Raw genomic sequence first — 8,882 nt, forward strand, 5'->3', positions numbered from 1 at the left:
CCAGGTAAACAAGCCAATCAAAAAGGCGTACGTAGTGTGATGCTCCAATTTATTAAGCAAATGCCTTTTTTACATGACAAAAAATATTTCAGCATAGAAACTCTTTGACAGCAACATCAAATTCCATCATCTTACTGAGTAAAATTAAATCATGAAAACTTTTTTTTAAAGAAATCTTATTCAAACTCAACAAAATTTCCAATTGTTATAGACTTTCTTTTACTCTTGTTTAATGTATTTCGGGAGTACTTTGAGTTTTAGCATTCTTATGATGAAATAATCGAACCACACTTTTACAAATCATTTTCATACAAATGTGTTGACCAGTGTAATTTATGCAAATTTAAGTAAACTTAACGTAAAAGGTAATTTCAGAGTCAATGTTGTGGTTTAAAGAAATGCGTTGCTCTCAGTCACCAACTGCATTTGCAATTGTCAGCGTGTTATTACATAGTTGTACAGTAAGTAGCCACTCAGGAGCAATCCAATTTAGCACCATACCTCAAAAACAGCTATTTTATTTTGTGAAGATGCAGGAACCATTTTGCTCACCTCTGTATTTTTTTGGGCTCGATTATAGAATAATTTAGATTGTCTCCTATGTATCTACTGGGATTAATAGTAAATTTGTTGGCATGTTCTATGGTGCAATGACAATGGTACATCTTAGCAAAAGGGTCTTTAAATGTCCGGTCAGGTGCGGAGGCTCAGGTGAATGCACTTCGTTTGGTCGCGTGACTGCACTTTTTTTTTTAAACATAAATACTACTTATGCGCTGGACTCGCGTCGCAACATCTCGACCCGGTATACAGTCAACTGGTCAAGCGCTTTTCAATTTCTGTTTATGTTGTGGCTATTATGTTGTTGTACGTGATTGTGCGCTCCTAAATTGCAGTCTCAAATTTAGCGATTGTTTGCAATGTCACGGAGGTGCCAAAATAACGTGCGGTTGAAGCTGTGCTGTGTTGCCATTGTATTAGTTGGTTCGCGGTTGTACTGTGTACTTTAAATGCTGCAATTGTTTGGTTGAATGTATAGTGTTGGGTGGATTTTAAATCGGCCGGTGAGTTGACGTTGAGTGATTTCCAAATACATTATGGGAGATGTAGTTGGCTTATTGGCAAGCTGTATAGGGCTCGTACAATTGAAAACTAAATGCAACTGAGTACAGACTATAATTATTATTATTATTATTATTATTATTATTATTATTATTATTAGTGTATTACTAGGATGGCTGTTAATGTTAGTGATGATTTATTGATTTATTTGTGGCCTCCTCATTGAGTACATGTATTTAGTCACTCTTAGTGCAATCATGTGTAGTTTGAATGCTATATATTTCATTCAATGTATTTGAAACCTAACACTGTACATTTAACATTGTTTAGGTTATTACATGCTCCTTCCACCTGCTCTTTACACTATATACAGTTACAGCTCAAGACTACATCTATTGGAATTGTACATCTAAATGACATGAGTAAACTAAAAAAGAGGAAAAGTGGAAGAGTTTGAACTGAGTAATTTCCATATTACACGGTGGCCAACCCTTTCCGTGGGCAAAACAGATAAGCTAATTTATAGCAGCATTATTCAGTGATGAAAACAACTGCTGTACCTCTCGTTTAGACTTTGAGCACACAGCCTAAAATAGAACAGCACATTGAGACACTTTAAACCCAAAACAAACCATAAGCTGACATTTTTTTTAGATGCTTTGCCGAATGTAATTTAAATTAAATCTTGTAACTGCCAAAAACAAAGAAAATAATATTTTACCAAAAGCATCTCATATCAAACTAGCCTGAATTTGTTTTTTTAATTTGCATTTGACTTCTTTATGAGCTACACCATTGCTGGCTGAAAATGTAATAAGTGAAAATATGTTTTTGTTCCAAAAATAGCTTTTGGTAGGACTGCATTCCTCCCACACAAATACAACTAACACTAATAACTTGTGATTCTTATGTTATGGTGATGTGCTTTCTTTGTCTTTGACAGGGAGACAATGCTACAGGCTTTAAGGTTCGTCATTCAAGGGGCTGGGTCAAAGGTGGACCCAAACATCCGCAAGAACATCACCACCACATTACTAGGCATGCTGGGACATGACGAGGTATGACATTGGGAGCAGAGCAGATGACTTGAAGCATTAAACAGGTTGGAGAAGATTTTCTGTTGTGAAAAGCCTTTACCTATGAATTTAACTATTCAGTCAAATTAAGTGGAACTGTAGCAGCTTTTCAGTGCAGTCTTTTCTGGTTTTGGTCTTTTTCTGTGAGCAACGTGATAAAACGGACGTCTGTGAGAGAGGATGTGGTTAACAACAAAGGTGGTTTAAATTCTCTGGAACAATAAATGGGGCACCAATAGGTCATTTTGGGTTAAGAAACTACTGAGTTACTGTTGAAGTCCCAATGCGGACCAAAAGAAATTGCAAGTAGTTGATGGCGAGGTGAACATGAGCTCAGGGATGTCACGCCACGTCACTTGGACGTCTCTCCTTTCATGCCATGTATGGTCTCCCTGTGTGGTATGCAACTAAAAAGAAGGTTGAGTACAATTAGATTTTAAAAGGATTTCATCCACCATAATCCATTTTTAAGGAAAAAGGACCAATAGGGTCTCGTGTTTGTCGGTCCTCTCATCTCTGTCTTTGTGTGATTGCACAAATAGGATGCAACTCGGATGGCTTCAGCCGGCTGCATTGGTGAGCTCTGCCCTTTTCTGTCAGAGGAAGAGCTGAAAAATGTCTTGCTTCAGCACATCTTGGGTTAGTATCTACTGTAAAAGCAAAGTTAATGTCACCTGATGTTTCATTGTATATTGTGCATTAACAATTTTTTTTCCTAAAAACATGACCGATTATCTCATCAGATGCCATGTCCATGTCCAGATTCACACACATGCATAGTACATACAAATATACATACAAACAAGATAATGTCAGAAAAGTTATTTCTCAAACTACCTGTCCATATTTTTCCCATTGAAGCACTCCCCTTGGTATGGCACATGTTTTTCTAGTGGTCTCGGCCACACCTTGCACTCCAGGTTTGGTTCTTCTAGGATTCTTTTCATCTCCGTTGTTACAGCCATTGAAATGTTGTCCACATCTTTAAAATGAGTTGACGCATTGAGTTTGGCAGAGAGGGAAGAAAAAGAAATCTCATTGAACCAGGTCATGTGAGAAGAGAGGTTGCTCCAGCACAATTATATTATTCCTAGCCTGTAACTGGCAGATGAGAGCAGTGTTCGGTCTCCTAGTCGTACTTTAAGATCTAGATCTCACTATCACTAATGCCAACGTCAGACTACACGGATGTAGCCCTATTTTGGGCCGACAGATGTGTCACAGACAAATGTAGCGTCTCATAGCGGTGTAGTGTGACATCCTCAAAACAATTGGTTGTTTGGCGTCTGGCACGCTTCATGACCACCTCAATGAAAGTCTGCCATGTCAAGAATGTAGTAGTTCTTGCCGCCGAGTATGTCCTTCGTCATCCTTCGATTGGTTCTTCGGCATTGACCAGTATGCAAAAAGTGCCACCCTACTTATGACGAGAGACTGGACGTGGCGCTCATATACAAACAATCAAAATGGCCAAAAAAGGAATGGACAGTTGGGAGGAAATATTGAAAAGTATACGTAGCATTTCAACTTATGCTACGTTTGCCAAGTGCAAAGCCAGTAGGTGATTAGCATACATGGTCGAATTAAACAAATGTGTGTACCTTACCTGAAATTCTTTTTGGAGGCTAGACTGTCCATACTGCCCTCTCCCCACCCTCCAGGAACACATTCATAGTCTTTTTTTTTCTTTACCTAGCAGACAAGAAACACACATGCCCATAATGCCTCCATCGACATGACTTTCACAGCTGCTTGTCCCGTCTCTCCGACGGACCTGCGCCGATTGAAACCATCTTGCTGACTGGGCAGGGTCTGGTCCGTGGCGGACTTGTAGTGTGAGGTCTTGACCGGACAAGTCAGTGAAAAATATTATCTTGTAGTCTGACTCTGACAAGCACGACCATTGTGAACGACAACAAAGTCGCGTAGTTTGAGACAGAACTCACCTCCTTGCTTGATGACCTGACACGGAAGGTATATAAATGCATGGAAGAAGTTTTTTTGGGCAGCGTAACACATTGTTTGGGTTTGAAATTTATCTTTTGTGACACTGGTCCTGGAGCTTTTCTGCCACCGTGAACTCCCATTGATACACATATTACAATGCAATACAACATTATCTATAAAGCGCATTTCCCAACAGCTAGAGCTGTAACAAAGCGCATCCCATTTGGTATAATATAAATTAGCACCCAATAATAAATGTTAGGCATCTAAATTGTTATAAGATGTTGACCTATGTGCAAAAACTGCATTTTATTGATGCAGATCATAAAATAATTTACAATTGCCTAAATTAATAGCGTTAACCATGATAAATGTATCCTAACCTGTCATCCCAAAACACTCAAATATCAGTGAACACTCATTTTACAGCACTTGATAGTATTTGACTCACAGATTTGATCTTTAATGCACTGGGAGGCTGGATGTCCCGTCATGCACATAGAGCAAAGACTATCTTGCAGTAACAAACCAGGCTAAACTAAGATCTCAACTAAACTAAGTGCTCCCTGTCCGGGGCTTCCCCTATATTAATTGTGTCTTGCTTCATCAGTAAGATAGTGTTTGAGAAAGCTGATCCCTGTTTGTCTCTGGATGCAGCGGATATGTCAGGAGTGGACTGGATGGTGCGTCATGGGCGTAGCTTGGCGCTAGCCATAGCTGTCAAGTGTGCGCCTGAGAAGCTGTGCGGGAAGGAATACTGTGACACCGTGATTGAGACCATTTTGACCAACGCCACTGCTGATAGGGTGAGCAGAAAGTTCGCCGCGTATGTGAGACCTCTGCTCTGCCGACTGCTGTTCTGAAGATCTTTTTTATGTTTGTTTCAAATAGTTAAGCATGAAAAAAACATGTTGTAATTGTTTGGGAATATTCATTGTTGTTTTTTTTAGTTTGTTTGTTTCAAGGCAGGTTTGTTAGCTTTCATTAGTATTTATTTGATCTGAAATGCTTTGTTTTAGTTTAGTTTTTATTAAGTTTAGCATAACTGTATTTTTTAATTTGATTTATAAATTTTATTTTTATAACAATGGAGTATTTGTCCAGCCCAAGAGTAAAAATAAATACATAAATTAAAGGTGACTACGTATTGTGTAATACAATTAAGTAAAATACAATTCCCAAGCAACTGTTCGACCCTTCTTTTGTACGGCCAGCCATACAGTAACACTTTTAAAATGCATTATATATTTACTTTACTTTACTACTTTATTACTTTTAGAACATAAACAGAAACATAAAATGTAGGTCCAGTTCGTTATATTTTTTTAAAGCCCTCATTTGTCATATTTTTACTTTCAATTTCAGTTAATTTTGTCTCCTCGGATAATGTTCGCAACCATTTTTTTTCTTTTTCTAATGGACAAGTCTTCCCCTCTTTCTTTTCATCTGGATGTGTCTGCTTATAGTGCTCAATAGTAACGTGTTAAAAAAAAAAAACAGGTAACATGTTTGAAATCTGCAATGCTGTTAAGGATGTCATGATATGTCTGAGTCTAAAAGTATTTTCAGGATATAGTTTGTATCCATGGCAAAAGAGGAAACCGTACTACTGCTACAGTTTTTCATGTAGCTATAATGCGATTAGGGATCAGAAAAGCTATATTTTGATTTAGCTTTTTTTTTTTGCCCTGCAATTGGCTGGCAACCAGTTCAGGGTGTCCCCCGCCTACTGCCCGAAGATAGCTGGGATAGGCTCCAGCGCCCCCCGCGACCCTAGTGAGGAGAAGCGGTACAGAAGATGGATGGATGGATGGATTTTTTTTTTATTTCCCTGTTGTTTGTGGCATGCATAGCCTTAAAAATTGATACGGTCTTAGTATTCAGAAAATATCTTGTACGTTGACAACATTTGACCTGGCTCGTCTTGCAGATCCCCATTGCTAGCAGTGGGATCAGAGGGATGGGATTCCTGATGAGATATCAGCTCGGCGTGGATGAAGGCAGTAATGTTTCCCAGCGATTCATCACACAGTTTGTCAAGGTTTGTTATGCACTACATAATCAGTCAGCAATATGTTAATGAGCCCAGTCTTTTCAAATGGATTTACATTGCAGGTCTAAACACCCAATTTAATGACTAGAATGTGTACAATTTTGTGTGGATTTTTGTTTTTGCTCTTTGTGTGTAGTTTTCAAGTGACACGTTTTAACATTCACTGGCTTGCCTGCAACTATCAACATGGAGCAGCGACAACGCAGAAGCATTAATTATGAAAAAATGACAGCAACCTCCACATTACTCCACCCACCGCTCATCACAATTTTGCTTATTTCATTATCAACGCACCTCTAATGTACCATATGATGACCATGTGTAATGGTCAATGCTTTCACTGTAGTTTTGATTTAAAGTAGCGCTAAGTTTAGTTTAGTTGTTTTGTGAGACCCAGGTGTGTAGATTGACCTACTTCAATGAGATCAGCCTCACATTCACCAGGTATATGCAATCTGTCCATTTATTATGTAGTCCCATCTGGCAGATATCCAATGTGAATATGAAAATTCAGCAGAAAAGCTTCCCAACTCACTTGGAACTCAACAATTCAACTCCTCATTTGAATCTAGATGACTGTATTATGAATAACCTCTTTAAACAGGTTGTACATTTGCTGAATTGTGAATTATTAGCCCTTCATTGTTCGATAAAGAAAAGAGTTCTTTAAAGACTGTCCTGTCTTTACTTTTTCATAATGCAACACTAGCATAGCACGTCGTTTCGGAGTATGTAGTCCATTCGCGTTCCTTGTGACACCTGCTGTCCGTGTGGCCCCGCAGTGTCTTCAGAACCAGTCCAGCGACATCAGGCTGGTGTCAGAACGAGTACTGTGGTGGGTCTTCAAAGAGCCTGCGGCACCTGTCTTGGAGGCAAATCACATCAAGCCTCTGTTGAAGACTCTGTTGGACAACACTAAAGACAAGAACACCAGCGTCAGAGCCCAGAGCGAGCACACCATCGTCAACCTCTTACGACTCCGCCAGGGGGAGGAATCTATGCAGGTCAGGCCACTAACCGACAGTATGCTGCTGTGTTATAAATGGAAATCATTGACACACGGACACTCATGTTGTACTTTTTATTACGTTGTGCGTTTCAGACAATCGCGGCCATTTTGGACTCCACAAGTAACGACCTCCTATCAGAGTGTCATCGCCGCTCTTTGAAGAAGATTGCCAGTCAGCAAGACTCCAATGAAGAGATAGATGATACCATTCTGACGTGATTGAACCGGACTGAGCTATTGGATAACGTCAGGCCAAAAATGATGTGATCTCCGCTGTATGATCGCTCCAGACACAATCATGCGCTCATGTTGCTCTGTTTTCCAGCACAGGAACTCGGGATACTTGCCAGCAGACAAAAAAAAAAAGACCAGCAAGACCAGACCTGTAGTTCTGTCTCTCAACGCCCCTTTCGTCAGCAAATTCACAATTTGAGAAGATTTTGCAATGGCATCTTTAATTTAACTTTCCCCCCCCCCCAATTTTGATATGCCATTTTCTGATTTGGCAGATGTTAAATTTACATTTATTTAGCTTTCAAAATGTTTTACAATTTGTTATTCTGGTTATAGTTGCACCGGAATAATGAGATTTTCTTTTCAGCCCCCAAATGGTCCAATGTGGCAGTGTCTTACATTGGGATGTAACAATAACTGGTATTGCGATATTTACCACGATATTGCAATGTTTTCCACTATAATGTTTTTTTATACCACCAACTTCCCCACAATATCGTGAGAATTATTGCGAGGTTTATAGCATTTCGTATCATGATGTTTGGATATTGATTCATCCCTAGTCTTCCAGAGACTGATACAAAAGATGTATTTACCACAAGTTCCTATGCTGAGAAACAACTATTGATTCACATTTCATTCCCAAATCCCCTTTCTAACAAATCCTAGTTTATTTTAATGACATTTAATCCCTAAATAAAACATTTTAATTTATCTCTTTTTACAGGTTACTTTTCAGTTTTGTGATAGCAATGAGGCCATTTCTGTTCAAAAATTTCCAATTTTGTTTTTCAAATTTTACTAAAATGATTTGTGATGCCACTGTGATGGCTTATTGCGCAAATCCCTTATGTTTTGGTCGTTGATTGATTTGTGGGGACAGTGTCTACAACAGCAAAGGTTCTTATCCCATTGATGTGGTTGTAAAAAGGCAATACAAAATAAAAAAACTTCTTGATTTCATACTGTAGAGTGAATTATTTTGAAGTGTTTTTCTGAAGGCCATGTTGGGGTTTTGCGTGGTCTTTGATTCGTTGCATTCGACTTCAGTATGAAAATGAAAATTAAAGTGGTATCGATCTGAATGCAGTTTATGTAATCAATGAATCCGTTTGTCAAATTCTTATTCCTGTATCTTAAAAGTAATGTTGAACAAATAAATCTTGCATAATTCCATGTTTCCAATTTAGTGGGTGCGTTGTCTGAGAGTCCCGACCTCAACCCCATCAAACACCCTCCAGAATGAAGTCAGAGAAATGTGGATGAGTTGACAAAAACTCCTTCACTCTACGTCAGGGGTGTCAAACTCATTTTTGTGGATGGGTTACATTTATTGTTTCCCTCAGAGGGCCGTTATAACTGTCAACCCATATAAATGTTTGATCACCTTTCATTATCACATACGCGCAACAAATTGATGGAAAGCCAGTTTTTAAATCAGAAGCCAGTAAGTAATTGTTTATTCAACGGTTTTACAATTTATTTTAAAAGGGGAGGATTG

General features: G+C 38.8%; 1 protein-coding gene across 1 annotated transcript in view; it reads left to right on the top strand.

The window, feature by feature from the left end:
- Positions 1-8,344, top strand: part of gcn1 (GCN1 activator of EIF2AK4) — a 30,513-nt gene extending 22,169 nt beyond the window's left edge. Inside the window, exons 53-58 of the mRNA XM_088301865.1 lie at positions 2,006-2,120; positions 2,681-2,777; positions 4,743-4,891; positions 6,016-6,126; positions 6,921-7,142; positions 7,241-8,344. Coding sequence (XP_088157991.1) covers positions 2,006-2,120; positions 2,681-2,777; positions 4,743-4,891; positions 6,016-6,126; positions 6,921-7,142; positions 7,241-7,366 — 820 coding nt within the window. The 3' untranslated portion in view covers positions 7,367-8,344. The remainder of the gene's footprint in view (positions 1-2,005; positions 2,121-2,680; positions 2,778-4,742; positions 4,892-6,015; positions 6,127-6,920; positions 7,143-7,240) is intronic.
- Positions 8,345-8,882: the final 538 nt, after the last annotated feature.

Source organism: Idiotropiscis lumnitzeri, chromosome 1, assembly GCF_059441095.1.
Source record: "Idiotropiscis lumnitzeri isolate Australia: NSW breed Sydney's pygmy pipehorse chromosome 1, RoL_Ilum_1.0, whole genome shotgun sequence".
In the NCBI taxonomy this organism is placed as follows: Eukaryota; Metazoa; Chordata; class Actinopteri; order Syngnathiformes; family Syngnathidae; genus Idiotropiscis; species Idiotropiscis lumnitzeri.